This window comes from Aquarana catesbeiana, linkage group LG11 (genome assembly GCF_042186555.1).
Source record: "Aquarana catesbeiana isolate 2022-GZ linkage group LG11, ASM4218655v1, whole genome shotgun sequence".
NCBI classification, from domain to species: domain Eukaryota; kingdom Metazoa; phylum Chordata; class Amphibia; order Anura; family Ranidae; genus Aquarana; species Aquarana catesbeiana.
Window position 1 is genome coordinate 11,006,044 of NC_133334.1, and position 24,383 is coordinate 11,030,426.

General features: G+C 42.2%; 1 protein-coding gene across 1 annotated transcript in view; it reads right to left on the reverse strand.

The window, feature by feature from the left end:
- The window catches only part of LOC141111837 (uncharacterized), a 293,979-nt gene that overhangs the window by 125,011 nt on the left and 144,585 nt on the right, over positions 1–24,383 (reverse strand). The window contains exons 4-5 of the mRNA XM_073603991.1: positions 10,630–10,710; positions 5,140–5,157 (exon numbers count right to left, since the gene is read on the reverse strand). Of these exons, the coding sequence (XP_073460092.1) occupies positions 5,140–5,157; positions 10,630–10,710 (99 nt within the window). The remainder of the gene's footprint in view (positions 1–5,139; positions 5,158–10,629; positions 10,711–24,383) is intronic.

Below are 24,383 nucleotides of genomic sequence, written 5' to 3' on the forward strand. Positions count from 1 at the left end.
TAAATTCCATACCAGGCCCTTCAGGTCTGAAATGGATATTAAGGTGAACCCTGCACCAAAATTAAACAAAAAAAATGACGTGGGGGTCCCCCTCAAAATCCATACCAGACCCTTCAGGTCTGGTATGGATTTTAAGGGGAACCCCGCGCCAAAATTAAGAAAGAATGGCGTGGGGTCCCCTCAAAAATCCATACCAGACCCTTATCCGAGCACGCAACCTGGCAGGCTGCAGGAAAAGAGGGGGGACAAGAGAGCTCCCCCCTCCTGAACCGTACCAGGCCACATGCCCTCAAAATTGGGAGGGTGCTTTGAGGTAGCCCCCCAAAGCACCTTGTCCCCATGTTGATGGGGAGAAGGGCCTCATCCCCACAACCCTTGGCCGGTAGTTGTGGGGGTCTGCGGGCGGGGGGCTTATCGGAATCTGGAAGCCCCCTTGATCCCGCCCCCCCTGTGTGTATTGGTAATGGGGTACAAATGTACCCCTACCATTTCACAAAAAAAGTGTCAAAAAGTTTAAAAAACACAAGAGACGGTTTTTGACATGTCCCTTATTAATTTCTTCTTCTTTCTTCTTTCTTCTTCTTTCGGCTTCTTCTTCTATCTTCTTACTTCTGGTGTTCTTTCGGTGTTCTTCTTCTTCCTCCATCTTCTTCTTCTCCACCTTCTTCTTCCTCCGCTCTTCTCATCCCTCATCTTCCTCCAGGCTTCTTCTCCTCTCCGTCCGCATGATCCGCCTCAGTGGTCGTCTTCAGCCATGTGACGCTTGGCTTCTTCTGACATTTTTTATATAACGGAGGACGGGGCCACCCAGTGACTCCACCCTCCTCTGATGCACGGGGAATTCACGGGACTTCCCTGTGGCTTTCCCCGTGTTGACAGAGGGGGGCAGGGTCACCCGGCGGGGAAGTCCCATGAATTAATTAATTAAAAAAAAAATGGTGTGGGGGTCCCCCTAAATTCCATACCAGGCCCTTCAAGTCTGGTATGGATATTAAGGGAACCCCGTGCCAAAATTAAAAAAAAAATGGCGTGGGGGTCCCCCTCAAAATCAATACCAGACCTGAAAGGTCTGGTATGGATGTTAAGGGGAACCCAGCACCAAAATTTTAAAAGAAATTGCGTGGGGTCTCCCCAAAAATCCATACCAGACGCCTATCTGAGCAAGCAACCTGGCAGGCCGCAGGAAAAGAGGGGGAACGAGAGAACGACCCCCCTCCTGAACCGTACCAGGCCACATGCCCTCAACATTGGGAGGGTGCTTTGAGGTAGCCCCCAAAAGCACCTTGTCCCCATGTTGATGGGGAGAAGGGCCTCATCCCTACAGCCCTTGGCCGGTGGTTGTGGGTTTCTTCGGGCGGGGGGCTTATCAGAACCTGGAAGCTCCCTTTAACAAGGGGACCCCAGATCCCGCCCCCCGTGTGAATTGGTAATGGTGTACAAATGTACCCCTACCATTTTACAAAAAAGTGTAAAAAAATGTAAAAAACACAAAAGACGGTTTTTGACAAGTCCTTTAATAATTTCTTCTTCCTTCGGCTTCTTCTTCCATCTTCTTTCTTCTGGTGTTCTTTCGGTGTTCTTCTTCTTCCTCCATCTTCTTCTCCATCTCCTTCTTCCTCCACTCTTCTCCTCCCGCCTCTTCCTAGAGGTTTCTTCTCCGCTCCGTCCGCACGATCCACCTCAGTGGGAGTCTTCAGCCGTGTGATGCTTGGCTTCTTCTGACACTTCTTATATAATGGAGGGCGGAGCCACCCGGTGACCCCGCCCTCCTCTGACGCACGGGGAATTCATGGGACTTCCCCGCCGGGTGACCCTGCCCCCCTCTGTCAACACGGGGAAAGCCACAGGGAAGTCCCGTGAATTCCCCGTGCATCAGAGGAGGGTGGAGTCACTGGGTGGCCCCGTCCTCCGTTATATAAAAAATGTCAGAAGAAGCCAAGCGTCACATGGCTGAAGACTCCCACTGAGGTGGATCGTGCGGACGGAGCGGAGAAGAAACCTCTAGGAAGAGGCGGGAGGAGAAGAGTGGAGGAAGAAGGAGATGGAGAAGAAGATGGAGGAAGAAGAAGAACACCGAAAGAACACCAGAAGAAAGAAGATGGAAGAAGAAGCCGAAGGAAGAAGAAATTATTAAAGGACTTGTCAAAAACCGTCTTTTGTGTTTTTTAAATTTTTTTACACTTTTTTGTAAAATGGTAGGGGTACATTTGTACGCCATTACCAATTCACACGGGGGGCGGGATCTGGGGTCCCCTTGTTAAAGGGAGCTTCCAGGTTCTGATAAGCCCCCCGCCCGAAGAAACCCACAACCACCGGCCAAGGGCTGTAGGGATGAGGCCCTTCTCCCCATCAACATGGGGACAAGGTGCTTTTGGGGGCTACCTCAAAGCACCCTCCCAATGTTGAGGGCATGTGGCCTGGTACGGTTCAGGAGGGGGGTCGTTCTCTCGTTTCCCCTCTTTTCCTGCGGCCTGCCAGGTTGCTTGCTCAGATAGGCGTCTGGTATGGATTTTTGGGGAGACCCCACGCAATTTCTTTTAAAATTTTGGTGCTGGGTTCCCCTTAACATCCATACCAGACCTTTCAGGTCTGGTATTGATTTTGAGGGGGACCCCCACGCCATTTTTTTTTAAATTTTGGCACGGGGTTCCCTTAATATCCATACCAGACTTGAAGGGCCTGGTATGGAATTTAGGGGGACCCCCACACCATTTTTTTTTTAAATTTTGGTTCGGGGTATCCATTTTTTTTAAAAATGAACTTTTATGTGTATTGTCGGACCGACAATTCATTATAGCCGCGAGAAGTTTTAAATGACTTTTTTTCCTTTGAAATGCCATTTTGCTGTCAGACTGTTCTAAACACGGGAAACATTCACCCCTTTACAGGCATACTATAGACACCCCCCCAGGTACAAAATTTAAAGAAATTACACTTTTATTGTTTCACTTTAAGCATTATTAAAATCACTGCTCCCAAAAAAAGGCCGTTTTTAAAAATTCTTTTTGCATTGATACATGTCCCCTGGGGCAGGACCCAGGTCCCCAAACACTTTTTATGAGAATACCATGCTTATAAGCCTTTAAAATTAGCACTTTTGATTTCTCCCATACAAATTGTTCGCTGTTCAGCAAACTGGCGAACAGCCGATGTTCGAGTCGAACATGAGTTCAACGCGAACTCAAAGCTCATCCCTAGTGTAAACACACACTTTCCTGTTCTGTTCTGACAGGAGTGACAGATCGTGTGTCCCTAATAGCTAGGAACCACGATCCGTCACTTCCTCTAGTTAGTCCCCCCCCTTCAGTTGGAATCACCTCCCAGGGAACATAGTTATCCCCTTCACCGCCCCATAGTGTTTACCCGTTCACTGGCAGTGACATTTTTACAGTAATAAATGCATTTTTAATCGCACTGATTGCTGTATTAATGCCAATGGTTCCAAAAATGTGTCAAAATTGTCCGATGTGTCTGCCATAATGTTGCAGTCATGATAAAAATTGCAGATCGCTGCCCTTACTAGTAAAAAAAAAAAATAACAATAAAAATGCTATAAATCTATCCCCTATTTTGTAGATGCTATAACTTTTGCGCAAATCAATCAATATACGCTTTTTGCAAATTTTTTTTTACAACAAATATGTAGAAGAATACATATCGGCCTAAACTGAGAAAAAAATTAGCTTTTAAAAAAAAAAAAAAGGGCATATTTATTATAGCAAAAAGTACAAAATATTGGGGGTTATTTACATAAGGCAAATCCACTTTGCACTGCAAGTGCACTTGAAAGTGCACTAAAAGTGCACTTGGAGGTGCAGTCGCTCTAAATTTAAGGGGTAGATCTGAAATGAGTGGAAGCTCTGCTGATTTTATCATCCAATCATGTGCAAGCTAAAATGCTGTTTTTTATTTTCCTTGCATGTCCCCCTCGGATCTACAGCGACTTTACTTCTAAGTGCACTTGCAGTGCAAAGTGGAGTTTCCTTTAGTAAATAACCCCCATTGTGTTTTTTTTCAAAATCGTCACTCTTTCTTTTTTTGTTTATAGCGCAAAAAATAAAAACTGCAGAGGCAATCAAATACTACCAAAAGAAAGCTCTATTTGTGGGAAAAAAAGGACATAAATTTTGTTTGGGTACAACTTTGCACGACTGCGCAATTGTCAGTTAAACCGACACAGTGCCGAATCGCAAAAAAACACAAACCAAAATCCAATGGATCCATAATAGCAATAATCAATGCAATATAGAAAACATACAAAACACACTGTAATGAAGCTTAGTTGGAGCTAGAACATAGACAAAGGTAACAATAACTAACAGTGCAAATACAGGTGAATACAAACAGGGAAAACCACAATTCATATATCATAGGTCCATAGTGAGGTCGGGGGTTAAAAGTTTCCAGAAAAAAGGATAGAAAATGATAAAATAAAGGCAGGGCATCTGCGGCTGCTATCCTCAGAGAGATGATTCTGTATAGAGGAAGACAAAGGGGAGAAACCTGGAAGCGCCACCTGAGTGTAGTATTAAAAGCTGCTTTAATGGCAAGGTATCATAATACACTTACAAGAAGTAAGAACATAAAAAGCCCATCTGTATGGATGTGTGGAGTCCATCTGGAGGTCCCTGGGTCCGGATCCAGCCATTGTGTGTGGCTGTAAGGTGTTTTCCGGTGGCTATGCACGTCCTGTGGCCACCAGAAGGGGGCCTGAACTCAGCATCGGACACTCGTGGATGATGTCACGGGTCACAGGAATCACAGGAGTGACTCTGGGGGAACGTCTACAGAGAGGGAGAGGAGAACTGGCAGGCTACGCGCTCGGAGCTTCAGCTCCTTCTATTGGCCTGGGGAGGGAATGTCAAGATTGTGCTATTTCTATGGTAGTGCTGTGGGACAACAGGTCTCAGCGCAGACAAACATGTGGAAAAACAGTGTATGGGGGACATTTATAGAACTGTTTCACAAATGGCAGCAAAACTTGGGATAATAAAATCATAAAAACAAAGGAACACAAATGGCCAGACAATTAAATATAATACAGTGTAATAGGACATGAAAATAAAAATAGAAATAGAAATAGAAATAATAATAATAAATATAAAAATACCTTAAGGGCCTTAATACTTGTGTACTTACCATGGCTGTCGGACGTAACTGTAAAGAAAATAGAATAGAGGGGGGAGGAGAGAACACATTAGGATGTTAGTCCGGTTGATATATTGCCAGAATTTGAGTATATACATAGATAAGCAAATAGGGAGGGTATATACATTAAATGGGGAAGAAGAGGAGGGGGGGTTGTTCACAACACTGTATGTGCCTCAATCTCCACGTTTAACCCTCCTGGTGTGAGGGTACCCAAGGAGTAGATCCACAACGTTTCCTGCTGGCACAGACGTTTAAAACTTTCAGCCACAGGAAACGTTGCTGGAATGGATTAAATGACCCACAACCTAAGACCAGCTGTAGATTTGTTGTGGTGTGTTAGAAAATGTTTTGGGATGCTATGGTGATCACAGCCTTTTTCAATAAAGCGCCTGTGTTTGCCAAAACGTGCCCTGAGTGCTCTGATGGTTCTTCTGAGGTGTAGGTGTAGATCTTCCCTTTTAACTGTAAAAGATTTCTGGCCATGGCGAATAAACTGGCAGGTCAAGCAAAGGGTTTTTTTACATTGATACATCCATTTTAATGGAATCAAAATCAGTGATCTAGATGTGTCATCTTTATATACCTCCATACCTCATGATATAGGCATACTGGCCATTGAACATTTTTTGGCCAAGGACACCCAAACCAACCCACGACAAGCCCACTTCATCCTTGAGCCATTACATTTTTGCCTCAAGCACAATTATTTTCTATCAGATGGAACCCAATTTTTGCAGATAAATGGCACAGCTATGGGGGCAAATTTTGCCCCCAGCTATGCCAATTTGACCATGGGGTACTGGGAGCATATGTACCTCACTGCTAACCATCCTTTTGCTGCCCATGTGATATACTATGGTCGATATATTGATGATATAGTGATCATATGGGATGGCACTTTTGAAGAAACCAATGCCTTTGCACAATACTGCAATCTGAACAGCTTGGGCCTATCCTTTACTCACGTTGCTGACCCCAATTTTCTGGCTTTCCTGGATTTGGAACTATGCCATGAGAATGGAACAATATACGCTAAAAACTTCATCAAACCAATTGCAGGGAATTCATTCATACATTATGACAGTTGCCACCATCCTAGATGGGTCAGCAATTTTGTCGGCTACGCAGGAATTGCACCAAGGACTCAGATTATGATACCCATGGAAAAATTCTCTCCCAGAAATTCCTTGACAAAGACTATCCTACCTCACTTGTAGCTGAGGCTTTTGAGAAATTTCATAACCTACCCACAGGTCCTCAATAAGCCCACCACCCGCCCAAAAACCGCCCACAAGATTCATTACGCAATTCCACACTAAATACAAAAAAATGGAAAAAGATTTTGCCACGCATTGGTCTATATTATTGGAAGATCCCCATTTAAAAACCACTGTTGACACCAGACCCAAAATAGCATACAGAAAATCCAGAAACATAAAAAGTTAAATTGCTCCCAGCAATATTAAATCTGCACAACCCTCATCACCACTGATTTTGATTCCATTAAAAGGGATGCATCAATGTAAAAAACCCCTCTGCTTGACCTGCCAGTTTATTCACTATGGCCAGAAATCATTTACAGTTAAATGGAAGATCTACACCTTAAAAGAATTTTACAACTGTTCCAAGGAATATGTCATTTACTGTCTCACATGTCCGTGTGGATTATTTTATGTTGGAAGAACCATCAGAACCCTCAGGGCAGTTTTTGAATCTACAGCTGGTCTTGGGGTGTGGGTCGTTGAATCCATTCCAGCAATGTTTCCTGTGGCTGAACGTTTTAAACATCTGTGCCAGCAGGAAACGTTCTGGATCTACTCCTTGGGTACCCTCACGACAGGAGGGTTAAACAAGGAGATTGAGGTATAAGGCCCTTGAGGTATTTTTAGATTTTATAGTCGTCTTTTACCATTTCCTGTCCCCCTCACACCTGTCAGTGCCCATGTTTAGGGTGCACCTCCATGCTGGCGCATGCGTGGGCTTGCACCCTTGTGCATACCTATTATGCGCCTGTGTGAACACAGCTAAGATTAATTAATAATTAATCAATAACAAACTTATATCCAATACTGACACATTTTTTAGGAATGTTTTTTTAGGCAAGTTGTTTTAAGATTTTTTAGGAATTTCTTTGTCAAAACCAGATCCAAATCCTTTGGTAGTTGTAACCGGGGGCTAGCTTTGAGAATTTGCTTGGATTTATCTCTACTTACATTTTATTTTTATTTTTATATTTATTTATAATTTCATTTTCATTCTCATTTTCATTTTTCATTTTATTATTATTATTTTTATTTTCATGTCCTATTACACTATATTATATTTAATTGCATGTCTGGCCACTTGTGTTCCTTTTTTTTTTTTTTATTTTATTATCCCAAGTTTTGCTGCCATTTGTGAAACAGTTCAATCAATGCCTCCCATACACTGTTTTTCCACATGTTCTTCCGCGCTGGGACCTGTTGTCCCACAGCACTACCATATAAATAGCCTGATCTTGACACTCCCACCCCAGGCCAATAGAAGGAGCTGAAGCTCCGAGCGCGTAGCCTGCCAGTTCTCCTCTCCCTCTCTGTGGACGTTCCCCCGGATGCACTCCTGTGATTCCTGTGACCCGTGACGTCATCCACGAGTGTCCGACACTGAGTTCAGGCTCCCTCCTGGTGGCCACAGGATGTGCAGAGCAACTGGAAAACACCTTGCAGCCACACACAGTGACCGGATCCGGACCCAGGGACCTCCAGACAACTCCACACGTCCTTACAGATGAGCTTTTTATGTTCTTACTTCTTGTAAGTGTATTATGACACCTTGCCATTAAAGCAGCTTTTAATACTACACTCAGGTGGCGCTTCCTGGCTTCTCCCCACTGGATAACACTTGACTGAGTTCATTAAGGACCCTCGGGTGTAAGCCATCTGGTCCCGGTGACCTATTAATGTTAAGTTTTTCAAGTCTATTTATAATTTTATCCTCTGTTAGCCATGAGGGTTCTTCCTGTGACGTGTCATGAGGATTAACCTTGCAGTCTTGGTTACTGAATCCACCCGTTTCCCTTGTGATTACTGAGGAGAAAAATACATTCAAAACCTTTACCATCTCTCCGTCTTTTGTCCCTTCATCATCCTTTATGGGGCCAATATGATCTGACCTCCCTTTCTTACTATTAATATAATTAAAGAATTTCTTGATTTTTTTTTTTTTTTTACTCTCCTCCGCTATGTGCCTTTCGTGTTCTATCCTAGCTGCCCTGATTACACTCTTACATTTCTCATTACATTCTTTGTAATGTTAGAATGCTGCTAATGTCCCCTCAGCCTTGTATTATTTGAAGACCTTCTCCTTTGCTTTTATATGCATTTTTACATTGGAGTTAAGCCACCCAGGATTTTTTATTGGCTCTGCTAAATTTATTTCCCATTGGGATACACTGGCCAATACCTTTATTTTATATGCTCTAAAAGCACACCAATTTTTCTTCTGTGTTCTTTGTTTCTAGGATTTTATCGCATTTAATATCTTCTAGCAAGGAGCCCAGTTTAGGGAAGTTGGCTCTTTTAAAATTCAGTGTCTTTGTATTACCCTTGTGCTTCCTATTTGTGCGATTTATGCGGAAACTAATTGACCTGTGATCGCTGTTACCTAAATTGGCCTGCATTCCCACATCTGTGATCAGGTCTGTATTGTTAGTAATTAGTAGGTCTAGTAACACATTGATTCTTGTTGGTGCATTTACCATCTGACCCATGAAATTGTCCTGCAAGATGTGCCACTTTTCAGCTAGACTAAGGGGATCCTCCCCAGGCACTATATTGAAAGGAATTTTACATTTTTATGCTTTCACTTTAAACACTTCCTGCAAAATGATGGCCAGGGCAGTGGTTCAGTTATCCTGAATGGGCGTCATATGACATCTAGCAGGATAAGCTGCAATTGCGCGCCCTAGGGGGCGTGCAGTGTGGCGATCAATGTTGTGGCATGTCAGTCTGACACACTGCAACACTGATCTTGGTAAAGAGCCTCTGACGGAGACTCTTTACCACATGATCAGCCATGTCCAATCATGGCTGATCACAGTGTAAACAGGAAGAACCGTTTATCGGCTTTTCCTAACTCGCGTCTAACAGACGCGAGTAGATGAGAGCTGAATGGCTGCTCTCCTGACAGGGGGGAGTCTGTGCTGATTGTTTATCAGTGCAGCTCCCCGCGAATGCCGCCAGGACCACCAGGGGTGCCCACAAAGGACACCCACCAGCCACCCTGGACCACCAGGGATATGCTAATCAGTGCCCAGGCAGATGCCAATCAGTGCCCATCAGCAATGCCTGCCAGTGCCATCAGTGATGCCATCCATCAGTGCCCACCAGTGCTGTCTATCAGTGCCCATAAATGCCCATTAGTGCCACCTATCAGTGCAGCCTGTCAGTGCCCATCAGTGCCGCCTATCAGTGCCACCTATCAGTGCCGCCTATCAGTGCCCATCAGTTCCACCTCATCAGTGTCACCTCATTGGTGTCATCTCCTCAGTGCCACTTTATTAGTGCCCGTCAGTGCAGCCTCATCAGTGCCCATCAGTGAAGGAGATAAATTACTTATGTACAAAATTTTCAGTCTTTTTTTACTTGTTTAGCAAAAAATAAAAACCACAGAGGTGATCAAATACCACCTAAAGAAAGCTCTATTTGTGGGAACAAAATGATACAAATTTTGTTTGGGTATAGTGTAGCATGACCGCACAATTGTCATTTAAAAAGTGACAGCGCTGAAAGCTGAAAATTGGCTTGGGCAGGAAGGGGGGAAAGTGCCTGGTATTGAAGTGGTTAAGCATCAGTAAATTACTGCTCATTTAAAAATTACATTTTTTAAAAACTTTTTTCATTGATATATGTCCCCCAGGGCTATACTCGGGCCCCCGTTACCATTGTATGCCCAATTACTTGCATATAAGCCTTCAAAATGGGCACTTTTGATTCTTCCAGTTCGGGTCCCATAAACTTCAATGGGGTTCGTTATTCGGTTCCGAACTTTCGAGATGTTAGAAAGTTCTGGTGCAAATCGTCCAGGGGGTTGTTCGGCCCTTCCCTACTTATTAGGTACTAAAAATCTGATTGCTTTCAATCTGTGATCATGATAAGCATGCATTACTTCTTATAATCATTTGTGAGCTCATCAGTATCTCTTTTATTTGTTTGTTGAAATCAATCGGTCTGATAAAAGGAGGCTGATGTTTGTCAGTATCAAAAGGAATAAACAAATGATAATGGGAAATTGTTATTTGAAAAATGATAATCTATTGTGTATGGCCGGTATTATTGAACACTCTCAGAATTTCCTGGAGACCAAGGATTGGTGGTCTTGAGGATCCTCTAGTCCCCAACCAATCTGATATCACATGTTTTGGTATCTGAGGTTGAATAATATTCCTAATACACAGCTAACATTGTATACCGACTTACAGACCAAATGTCAGTAACTTACCTTTTTTAACAAATTTATCCAACATGCCTGCTCCGTGTGCTAATAACGATACAAGAAACATAGCATTCGAAATATCCCTTACTGTAAAAGAAACACACAATAGACATAATTTGAATCCTGCATGTTTGGAGAACCCCAATACTTCTACATATACTGGCTGTACATTTACAATTGCATTTGTAACATGTATGTTATTATTACCAGCTGAACAATATGATCCAATTATATAATTCTCCATAATCCATTAATATTGCACATTTATTTTCACACATAAGAATGAGCTTTCTGTTTGGGTCAACCATGAGTTCAACCCAAAACCAGTTTGTCTGCAGTTTGAAGAATAGGTGAGCAAAATGGCAGATAAAACCAGATCGCCTGCTCAAACCTCTGGCCATTGCAGCTGTAAGACATTTATTTAGCTGTGGAATCACTACTGCCACTGAATGAAAGTTTCCTGATGGCTTGTTTCAAACTGTAAACACATTGGCAGGGATTCTGGGTAGTGACATTCACCAAAAAATTGCCACGATCATATTTGATCAATGACATCACCCAGAAATGACATCACCCAGCAATGACATCACCTAGCATCTGGCATCTGGCCATCGACTGTCGTTTGTGGTGGATTGTCGCTGTGACTGGTTGACACTCATTCATCACGATTGATGCCTAATCCTTATCTTCAAATGACAGGATTTACTTGGATTTACATCAGGAGACATATATAGGATTTTTAATTCCAATGAGTTTTTATTGAGTTTTAAACATAACATATACAAAGCTTAATACAAAGGTTTGCAGTTAGGACTGGGGGTGGAGCCACAAGATGGCTCCAAGTAGGAACTTGCTGTGAGGCCTCATGCATTACCCCGAGCGAGTATGAGGACGTATGCAATATCCATTTCACCTTATTTTAGCCGGTGTATGTTGCCGTTTTGACAACTCTCCTATAACATTCCTACGCTGTACATGCCGCTTGGGATCGGAGGAGTGAAGCTGCACTGACCTAATACAGAAAGACTGAGACTTCTCACCTGTTACTACAGGTCTCTGGCTGAACTTTCCCTCCGCTTTAGGTGAGATCCTCTTCCGCTGGGTACACACCGGTGTACACTGGAGGTGTGAAAGAAACCTGGAGTTGCTCCAGTGGCTCTGGCTGCTGATTCAGCTCCCTGCCTGTGAGAGAGGCTGGTGGGTGGGTATGCCTGCTTGCGGATGGTGTGGCCTGTTGATCAAAACTGGAGTAAGCAAGGAGGGAAGCTGCTGGGGAGCCCGAGGGAGCCGGTGGATGTAGTCCCCCTTCCTGTCTGTGAGAGAGGCTAGGGGGAGGTGGTTGTGTGGTGCGGAGGGTGTCACGCAGCTGAGACAAGACTTGACTGAGACAGCAGAGGAGCTGGTCGGATGCAGTGTAGTGGGACAGGCATCCCTACAGAAGCCCTGGATTGAAAGATTCACCACGGAGGTCTGGAGGTGAACAAGAACTCGAGGAGGGGAGAAGTCTATAGTGGGGACCCACTTGCGGTGCTGACAGGAGGACACAACAGGAGAAGGATTGAAGGAGGACCGAAGACCAGGTAGGAACGATTGGAAAAAAACTGGCTAAATAAATTAAAGTAATTTTCAGAGTAAACTATAGGTTATAGAGCTTACCCGTCTTGTAAGTGCTTCTGGATAAATTGGAGGACTTTATGTCTGGATATGTCTGGATGCAGCAGTAAGAATATTAATAAGATTAATAAGAACTTTTAGTTTAAAGCTATTATAAAAGCTGTTGTAGCTATTGCTTGTCCTGTTTCATCTTGTCTTTACCTGTTTGCAAAGATTGCTCTATGGACTGTATTATAAAGCCTATACAAATATATATATATATAGAAAATTTATATTGGTAGAAGCCTGAAACTTGAGTCTACACCTGCATATCGGATCTGCTTCTTCTGCTCGCTGGCTGTCGTTTATCCTTTTCTGCTTTTAGCAAATACACACTATACTCAATATATGGACGGCTAGGTCCAAGTGTGAAATGTGCATCTGAAGGCTCGAGTCTGCATAAAATTTCTATATTTGCTCTCCTAGCGACTGATTACATCTGCACACAGAGTTTATACTTGCATTCTATGTCTGCTTCTGCTCTGCTTCTGCTTTGCTAGCCATTGCTTATCCTGCTTAGATATTTTTTACTGAGACTATTTTATGCAAATGTAAGTTACGCATCTGAAGGTATTTTTGAGGAAACCTGGAACTTGAATAATAAATTGAACAACAATTGAAATAACAGTCTGAACTGTAAACGAAATGTAACCTGTAAAATCTACTTTGCGTCTTTATCTGCATACTTTTTACTTGAAAATCTACTTCCATCATCATCTGCGTAATTATTTATCTACTAATTGGTAAGCTTCAGTATACTTGCTCATATTTACATCTACTTTTTATATTTATCCATACTCTGAGTGAACAATGTGAATGATCTCAGCAAGAGAGATACATGAAGGTAATCATTGTGGTGGAACTGTTTCAACCTATAGCTTACAATTACTGCAGATATTGTCTTATCTTGCCTTACCCCACTCTTTCTTGCTCGCAAAGACTGCAAAAGTTTGCTTTGTGGATTGTCATTACCTATGCCCTAAGCCCGGGTTCACACTATAACGGGCTGCGGATCGCACAGGAGCGCTGTGCATCCCTGTTCCCCATTTCAGGGACGAATCAGGGCCGATTCTATGCCTGAATTCGGCCCTGAAACGGAGCGAAAGACGCACAGCGTTTTTGTGCAGTGCGCTCCGCAGCCGCCCCGGAGATATGTGAACCGGCTCCATAGGGAGCCAGTCACATTTTCCTGCTATGCGAATTAGATGTGCGGAAATGCACATCTAATTCGCATAGGTGTGAACCCGGGCTCAAAAGTTTGAAAATATATACTAAGTGGATATATTATTATAGGCTTTTGCTTAAATAGTTTTATAGATCTGCCTTGCCAATTATCATTCACGTCTCTTAAGTACTAACCAACTAGATCACTATATGCACTATTAACTGTGTTGTTAAAGGTGTACATTAAGTTTTATACAGGATTTGAAAATAATGCTATTCCTCGAGACGGTGAGTGTAGAGAAGGAACAACAACTTGAGAAAAGGAAATATGGGTAGAAAGGGGGTAAAAACCAACCAAGTAGATAGCCAGAATTGTAACTCCATAAAAACGTATATGGTACAGGACAAAGTCGATCAGAGATCGGAACAAGTAGCAGAAAGAGCGGAGGGAATAATCTTCTCCCCAGAGGGTCAAATGAAGAAAAATAGCAGATCTGGGGAAGAAGAAGTGGAAAAAATTCAGCAGAAAGATAAGCCACAACAGCTAATGGAAAGAGAAAAAGATTTGGAGAGCCTACAGGCACTTCCTACAAAGAAGGATATGGCTGAGATAATGTCACATTTAGAATGCATGATCAAAGGAAAAATGAATGTCACCAGGATGGACATACAGAAATTATTACAAAGAGTAGAAGAATCTGAAATACATCTCAAACATAAAAAAAGCGTTTCTGGAACTGCAGGCAAGGGTAGATTCGGACTGCCTGGAAATTAGAAAAAACGGTCTGTGAGGTTTTCAACAAAATACTGAACAAATAAATAACATCTCCTATACGCTTCGAAAGAGTCCATAGAATACAAAAGACAAATTTGTCATCAACAGAAACCACAAGAGATATCATAGCGAGATTTTCTCATTATGATGTAAAACAAGTAGCATTTGGCATGAGAAGCGCTGCACCGTTCAAATTTAATGAGACTGAGATTCTTATCTTCACGCATTTATCGCAAGAGACCTTGACTCGTAGGAGAGCTCTGAAACCCCTAATAAATCAGTTACAAGCAAAAAACATTTTTTATAGATGGGGTTTCCCAGCTTGTTTGGTGGCTTAAATCAAGGTGTATCAGCCACACTGCGATTTCCAGAGGACTTAAAAGAATTTTGTAGAAAACTAGATTTGCCATGTATCAATTTGGAGAATTGGCAGAAGAAACCCCCCGAATGGGGGATGTTAAGTGGTCAGCAATGGAAAACAGTCTAGAGTTCTATTAATAGAATATAATACGGTTTAAATAAACAAATAGCACAAGGAAAATAAGGGAATAATGGATCAGTAGAGGAAAGGAATCGCTCGGGGGTGTATTCATCTCTGGAAAACTAGAAGTTCTATACTCCCTTCCCATGAATAAGGGTTTATGGATGCTTATGTTTCACAGGTCTGAGAGACGGCGCCCTTGAAGATAGTGACCTATAATGTTAGAGGTCTAAATAGCCCTAGTAAACAGCATCAAATACTGCAGGAATTAAAAACCTGGTCATCCAATATTGTTTTTTTACAAGAAACCCATTTTAAATGGTCACCTAGGGTTGAATTGAATTTAAAAACTATCCAGCTTGGTTTTATGGATATTCCCCTGATAAGAGATCCAAAGGAATAGCAATAGGTTTTGATAAAAATACACCATTTAACTTAAAAGTGATGGAAACGGATTCTGAAGGAAGGTATCTGATTATTAAGGGATTCCTGTTCAATATTGAATACACATTGGTTAACATATACTGCCCAAATATCCATCCATGCTTTTTTTTTGAGAAAGATAATGAATAAATTAGAAAATTTAAAAGAGGGTAAAGTATGGCAGGGGATTTCAATTTTGTACTCGATCGAACCCTGGATACCCAGCCTCTCTCCCTACATTCAGAGGGCAAATATCTCAAAGTATTTTAACAAAAAACTACACCAACAGCAGCTTGTGGAAGTGTGAAGAATCCTGCTCCCTAAAGGGAGGGATTTTACACATTATTCTCAGGTACACTGATCCTACTCGAGAACCAACTATGGTTTTTTAGATCACCAACTCCTAGAGGGGCTATTAAAGGCAGAAGTGAAATCCTTCACCCTCTCGGATCATGCCCCGGTTATAGTTAGCCTGGATTTAAAGAATATACCGGATAGGCAAAGATCCTGGAGGTTGTATGAATCCCTCCTATATGATCAGGGCATAGTGGAGGATTTGGAAAGGGATTTGAATTTATTTTTTAAAGAGAACAACGTAGAAAATATTGTGCCAACTGTATTGTGGGAAACCCACAAAGTATTTATGAGAGGGAGGCTGATTGTAGAAGGAGTTAAGAGGAAAAAAAATGTGAACAGCACAAAAACAATCTCTCCTACAAGAAATTCAGGAATTAGATCAGCTACATAAAAATTTAAATGATAATAAGGTAAGGGTGGAATTAATAGGAAAAGGTGAGGCTCTGAGAGATCTGGTGGAGCAGGAGTCCAAACGAGCTTTTATTAGAACACCCAAAAGGCAGTATGAGTTTGGTAACAGACCTGGTAGAGTGTTGGTGGGGGTGATTAAACCTAGAAGGAATGTAAACTATAATGCGAAAATGAAAGATAACTAGAAAATGCATTTCCTGGGGAAAATGCGTGGGAATGCTGAATAGCTAAATTGCTAAAATGGCCGCCATCCCCATCATACTGCCATCAAAACTGCCCCATCAGAATTGCCCCATCAAAATTGTCCCCATTAAAACTGCCCCATCATATTGCCACCATCAAAACTGCCCCATCAGAATTGCTCCATCAAAATTGTCCCATCATATTGCCACCATCAGAATTGCCCCATCAAAACTGCCCCATCAGAATTGCCCCATCAAAACTGCCCCATCAGAATTGCCCTATCAAATCTGCCCCATCATATTGCCATCATCAAAACTGCCCCATCAGAATTGCCCCATCAAAACTGCCCCATCAGAATTGCCCCATCAAAACTGCCCCGTCATATTGCTACCATCAAAACTGCCCCATCAGAATTGCCCCATCACAACTGCCCCCATCATATTGCCACCATCAAAACTGCCCCATCATATTGCCACCTTTAAAACTGCTCCATAAAAATTGTCCCCATCAAAACTGCCCTATCAGAATTACCCCATCAAAACTGCCCCATCATATTCCTCTATTATAAATCAGTACATGGTGTGTCTGTCCCCTCCCCCGGGCTCTGTAATCAGAGCTGAGATGCTCCAGCCACCTCCCCCCCTGTGTATAACAGAAGCTTTGGTAACCATGGCAACACAACAAACACAATACACTCTGATTAATGGCTACAATTTCCTGAAATGACCTCTAAACAAAAAGCTTTTTCTCAAAAACTGTAAAAGATATCAAACTGAAAAGATATAGCCAGATAGCTGAATATTTTGTGAATGCTGCTCCCAGACTCATCCACCGCACCAACCGTTCAGTGTCTGCTACCTCTCTGCCGATCCCGCCATTGGCTGTCACTCACCCAATGAATAACGTTCAAAATACTAAACACAACCTACAAAGCCATCCACAACTCGGCCCCCAGCTATATCACTAACCTAGCCTAAAAATACCAATCAAATTGTTCTCTTCACTCATACAAGGACCTCCTGCTCTCTAGCTCCCTTGCCACTTCCTCCCATACTCCAGGACTTCTCCACTGCCTCTCCCATCCTCTGGAGCTCCCTACCTCAATCTGTCCAACAATCTCCTATTATCCTACATTTAGGTGATCCCTGAAAAACTATCCCGGTAGAGAAGCCTATCCTGTCTCTACCTAATAAACTACCTTTTATTTTTCTCCATCAGCTCACCCCCCACAGTTATTACCTGTTGTTTCACTTAACCCTTCCTCTAACAAGCAGGGCGCTCTGAATCCTCCTGCATAAACTGTTGATGCTATATAAATTCTGTATAATAATAATGATGCATATGGTTCTAGTATGGATTTTTTTGTCTAAAAGAGCCAGAACACATTTTTTTTTACAAAAAGTATACTGTTCTGTTAGAAAAAAAAATGGCGTAGGGTCCCCGTGCCCTTATTTTTTGAACAAAAGCGCACAAACTGGCATTTAAAAAAGCCAGAAAAAATTACATTAACCACTTGTCCAACCAGCGATGTACCCGTACATTGCTAGACTTCAAGTGGTTACACTGGGATAATGCAAGCATCCCCCCAGTACCGTTTTTTTTAGAGCCAATGATCGGTTCTCTTGTAAAAGCAATCATAGCGGCTAGCTTGCCACTGGATTGCTTTTACAAGAAGTGAGACGGGACATCCTCTCCTTCTCGCCACCTTCCCTGGCTTTACCCAGATCTCCCATCCCACCGGGAGTCCCAATCAACCAGCTGGCGCCAACTTCCGCCAGCTGATCATAGAGGTGATCAAAGACCGGAATTGATTTGATTGCTCCTATGATATAGGAACCCGGAAGTAATGGCCTTACATCACTTCCAGTTTCCCTAGAAGTAAATGGCCCCATTTAAAAAAAAATTGAAAAGCATTTGATCACACCGGTCTTATATACCCCGTATCTTTCCATTAATGGGCACCTGTCACATGCATTTTGCTCTCACAAAGGATGTTTACATTGCGTGTGACGGCAATAAGTGTGATTAAAAAATTAAAATTAAAGCGACACTATAAAAATAATAACAAATAAATACATTAATAAATAATTTTTAAAAAGTGCCCCCACTCATGCTCATGTGCAAAGGCAAATGCATGTGTCAGTCCTGCAAACAGCAACTTCCTTCCTTCTTCCTTTGGTTTCTTCCTCCATATTCTTCTTCCTCTGATCCTCTGCTTCTTGCTCTGTCTTCTTCCCCTTTTCTGACACTTCCTAAATAATGGAGGGCGGGGCCACCTGGTGACCCTGCCCCCCTCTGACACACAGGGACTTGACAGGGACTTCCCCTATGGCTTTCCCCGTGATGTCAGAGGGGGCGGGGTCACCCATTATGTAACAGCAGAGGAAGAAGAAGATGGAGGAAGAAATTGAAGGAAGATAAATAAAGGAATTGTCAAAAACTGTCTCTTGTCATTTTTAACATTTTTGACACTTTTTTTGTGAAATGGTAGGGGTACTTTTTCACAAAGGGGGGCGGGATTTGGGGGTCCCCTTGTTAAAGGGGGCTTCCAGATTCTGATAAGCCCCCCACCCGCAGACCCCCACAACCACCGGCCAAGGGTTGTAGGGATGAGGCCTTTGTCCTCCCCAACATGGGGACAAGGTGCTTTGGGGGGCTACCTCAAAGCACCCTCCCAATGTTTAGGGCATTTTTTTAAATTTTGGCACGGGGTTCCCCATAATATCCATACCAGACTTGAAGGGTCTGGTATGGATTTTGAGGGGGACCCCCACGCCATTTTTTAAAAAATTTTGGCATGGGGATCCCCTTAATATCCATACCAGACCTGAAGGGCCTGGTATTAAATTTAGGGGGACCCCCATGCCATTTTTTTTTTTAATTTTGGTTCGGGGTTTCCCTTGATATCCATACCAGACCTGAAGGGCCTGGTAAGGAATTTAGGGGGACCCCCATGCCATTTTTTTTTTCATTTTGGTTCGGGGTTCCCCTGTGGGGAAATCCCATGCCATTTTTATTAATGAACTTTTATGTTTATTGTCGGACTGACAATTCATTAATAGTCGCGAGTAGTTTTAAATGACTTTTTTTCCTTTGAAATATCATTTTGCTGTCAGACTGTTCTAAACACGAGAAACATAAGCCCCATTACAGGCATACTATAGACACCCCCAGGTACAAAATTTAAAGGAATATTACACTTTTATTGTTTCACTTTAAGCATTAAGCATCACTGCTCCCGAAAAAACGGCCGTTTTTAAAACTTCTTTTTGCATTGACACATGTCCCCTGGGGCAGGACCCAGGTCCCCAAACACTTTTTATGACAATACCTTGCATATAAGCCTTTAAAATTAGCACTTTTGATTGCTCCCATAGACTTTTAAAGGGTGATCCGCGGCTTTCGAATTTGCAACGAACACCCCAAATTGTTCGCTGTTCAGCGAACTGGTGAACAGCCGATGTTCGAGTCGAACATGAGTTCGACTTGAACTCGAAGCTCATCCCTAATGAGCAGTAATTCCAGCACCAGACCTCTGTAAATCTAACAGGCTTTTAAAGCATTGCCGATGGATAGTAAAATTTACATGTTAGGTATCTATTTATTGTAAGATCTTTTATATTTTACAAAAAAATTTGGTTATATAGTGTGGGTTTTTTTAATTAAAATTCAAGAAAGTGGGGGGCATGGCTAACTGCCGAGGAAGATTGATGCATAGCGGGACAGCTCCTTAGTGAGGGAGAATTACAGAGCAACTCAGGCCCACTATTCACAGCCGTCCTTTGCCATCCTCACCACAGAGACTCACCACACCTCTGCCGACAATGTCCCGCAAAAGGATGGGGGAACATAAGCCTAAGAAGCTAACTACCTTCATGTTCCCGCCAGAGACTGAGGTCAGTGACATCCAAGATGGTGCCGTGGGAGGCATACACGGACCTCCCGGGTGATAATCGGGGAGAAATGGGCATCACAACACTACCCCTGTCTCCTACACATGACCAGGAAGCAGACCTCCTCACTAGCAGCCCAGCCAAAGCCAGGATGCGGATGGATGGACCGCTCCAGCGGCCACCTCAGGCTCTAATCGAGGCCCAGGCCTTCAATCCACTGCAATCCAACCAGGCCTTACATAAATCAATGGCATCCTTCCCCACTACAGGGCAGCCAGTCATGGACACTACCCTGAAAAACATGCTCATGTCCCTACAAATGTCACTGATCTCTCTTCTCTGTTCCACAAAATCACCACAGATATGAAAGGTATTGAGCACAGGGTCACCACTATTGAACAGGGTATGTCAGAATGTACAACAACAGTAAACGATCTGATCAACACATAGGAAGAGGTTAAAGAGAAGCAAGAGTGGGTCTGGGCCAAGCTGGCTGATTTAGAATACTGTTCCAGATGCAATAACGTCAAGCTCAAGGGGGTCCCTGAACTATTATTCCGGCAGATCTTCAAAATTATGCCAAAGACCTAATGCACTCCATTTTACCTGATGCATCGCCTAGAGATTTAATCGTGGACAGGATCCACAGAATAGCAAAGCCTCCCCACCTAGCAGCTTCCGTACCAATGGATGTACTTATGCTTGTTCATTTCTTCCATATCAAGGAAAGATTGATGGTAGAAGCACGGTCAAAGACGACACTACCCCGTCCCTACGAAGGGGTACAGCTATACCCAGACCTCTCTAAATATACACTACAACTCAGGAGGAATCTGAACCCGATCACTAAGGGCCTCCACAATCACAACTATTTATACAAATGGTAGGCATGTGCAATTCGTTTCGTCCCGAATTCGTTTTTTAACGAATTTCGACAAATTCATTAATTCGGGAATATCCGAATTAACGAAAACCCGTTTAACGAATTTTTTCCGAATATTCGTAAATTCAATAAAGTTGGACATTCGTAAATTCGGGCATTCGTACATTTGTACGTTTGCAATTTACGAATGTACATTCGTACATTAGTAAATTAGTGAATTCGTAAATTTGTAAATTCGAAAATTCGGAAATCTGAAATAATAGTTAACTGATAATAACTTAACTATTAGTAATTACTAGTAACTTTTAAATTATAGGTATTGTAATTTCCTTTCAAATTTGGCTGTTAGTGAAAGTAACACATACAAATTTATTCAAAGTTATGAATGATCCAAAAAAACGGAATGGAACGTAATGAATTAATAATAATAAATAACAATAATAATAACAACAACGTTTTATTATTATTTATTATTAATTTGTGCCGTTCCATTTGTTTAGATGCAGCATTTGTTTTGGATGATTTGTAACTTCGGATAAATTTGTATTTGTTACGTTCACTGACAGTCAAATTTGAAAGGAAATTACAATACCTATAATTTAATAGTTAGTTACTATTTCAGATTTTTGAATTTTCGGGTTTTTGGATTTTCAAACTTAGAATTTACAAATTTCCGAATTTTCTAATTTACAAATGTACGATTTTACGAATGTATGAATTTACGAATGTACAAATGTAAAATGTACGAATGTACGAATGAACGAATGTTCGAATTTATGAATGTACGAATGCACGAATGAATGCATTTACGAATTTACAAATGAACGAATTTACGAATCGCGATCATAACGAATGACCTGAAAAACGAAAAAAATAATAAACTAATGAAACGAAAACGAAAATGAACACATTTTTTTGGCTGTGCACATGTCTAACAAATGGCGCTACCCTGCAACCCTCCTCATACCTAAGAATGGCACCTCTCACGTAGTTAATGACCTGAAGAAAGGTATGCGACTTCTGCATGAATGGGGCATCATCCTGGAACCCCCCAAAAATGGGACCCCTCCCTTGCAGCACCGAAGGGACTCGCAAACACGTCGCTACCAGGGACCCAAGAGGTACCAACAAAACCCCCATACTTGATCTTGATGGGCCTACTACACCAACAACGTTTCCCCCTCGCTGAGTGGTAATGAGTCCTTCGCGCCACTAGGGGTAGTGAATGAACTTAGTGTCTATAGTAATAGTGATGACAAGATGAATGCAGCAAAATCTAATGGTGTAACACAAAACCACAACGCAAAATGATAAATCAAAGTGATCTTGCGCATAAATAGTAATAAAAATTAGAACAAATCATGTGAATAAATATATAGAAAAATAAACAGATACCACTGTGTACACTAATAATCAGAAAAGAGTGCACATAGGTGAAAAATGCACATGTGAAATGTGATAATAAAATACCACTAAATAAAATACACACACATGTGAAATGTGATAATCATCACATCAAAACATCGTCATAGTGATCATAATCACTACAAAAAGGCTCTTCTAATAATCAAAAGGTGTAAAAGTAATATTAATCTCTTTAAATAGTCAGTAAATGGTTAATAATAATAATAAGTCCAAAAATAGATGATAAAACTGTAAAAATTGCTCCAAGTTCAAAGGGAAGTGGAAGGTGAAATCAGTGGTCTGGCTGAGTAGTGTAGGTTAAATTTGATGAAAGATAATTTTCATGTTGGATTCCATGAATTCTCCCATCAAATGCAGTTTCACAAAACTTTCACCTTAGGATAATGTATTATCTCACATCAGCAGATAATTGGTGTATGTTGCGGCTTCCCATCCAGATCCTATTGGATACTGGGGGTGTATTCCTGGATCGTTCTCCCCTTCTTGTTCCTCGACACATATGTCATGGATTAATCCGGCATTACCACAGCATATAAGGGGAAAGGAAGAGAGAGAGAAGCCTCCACTAGTGCAATATGTCTTTAAAATGTGGGTATGTTTATTAAATGTCAACAAAGTGAACTCTTATGCCCTGTACACACGGCCGGACATTCCGACGGAATATGTGATATCAGAGCTTGTTGTCGGAAATTGTGTGGGCTCCATCGGACTTTTTCCATCGGAATTTCCGACACACAAAGTTTGAGAGCATGCTATAACAAAATCTGTTCCTTTAAATTCCGATCGTGTGTAGACAAATCCAAAGGACAAAGTGCCACGCATGCTCAGAATAAATTAAAAGACGAAAGCTATTGGCTATTGCCCCGTTTATAGTCCCAACGTACGTGTTTTACGTCACCGCGTTCAGAATGATCGGATTTTCCGACAACTTTGTGTGACCGTGTGTATGCAAGACAAGTTTGAGCCAACATCCGTCGGAAAAAAATCCATGGATTTTGTTGTCGGAATGTCCGATCAATGTCCGACCGTGTGTACGGGGCATGCTAAAATAAAATCAGGCAAAATAGAATGACAAACAGTAGCGGCGTGCTGAACGCCTTCTCACGTCTCCTCCTAGTGCAAGTCCGACTCCGGCCACTCCCTACGCATTACGACACGTCACGTGTCTTCATTTGGGGCTCACTGTTCACTGTTCATTGTTCATTAATTAGTTCTTCTCGGTTACTAACTTTTTCCCCCACAGCGGCTTAGTTGACTCAGCTTTCTTTGTACTATCCTACGCTGCCTCCTTATCTGCAATAGTGCAGACCGTCTAACAGGACAGTCCGAACACTGTAACTGTCTACAAATGTTACTCTAACTTATTGTTTTTATTTTCTGCTGCTCTAGTGCCAAGCTCACGTATCTACGGACCTCTCCGCCTCACCAGTACCTCAATTATGGACGAAGTACACCAGCCTTGCCTCCAGTCTAAGCTCCACTAACTGTAAGTGTTAACCGTTTCACATATCACCACATGCACCAACAAACTACAGCAATGCCGCTAAACATCTTATCACTCAATGTCAAAGGCCTGAATAATCCAGCCAAAAGATACTCCCTATGGCAAATGGCTGAAAAACTCAAAAGTGACATCATATGTGTCCAAGAGACACACCTAGTAACCAAATTGCTAGTAACCTTTGCTCCAACGGCAAATACTCTCTCATATACCATGCCACCTATAAGTCCAAAAAAAGAGGTGTTCTCATTGCCACAAAAAACACTGTAGAATTCCACCTGCTTCAAGAAATCTCAGACCCTCATGGTAGATATGTAATTCTGATCTGCACCCTAAACAAGACCAAATACACACTCTTAAATGTGTATGCCCCCAACACCCACCAGATGACTTTCATTAGGAAAACCATGCCTAAAGCCCAAGCAACCAGACAAGGACATCTGCTCATATGTGGAGATTTCAACCTAGTAGCAGATATCCATATGGACACCACCTCAGCAGCAAAAGGAAGAGAGTCCCCCCTGAAACAATTCCTCAACTCACAGGATGTATATGATATATGGAGATGTCACCATGGTTCTGAAAAGGACTACACCTACTTTTCCCCATAT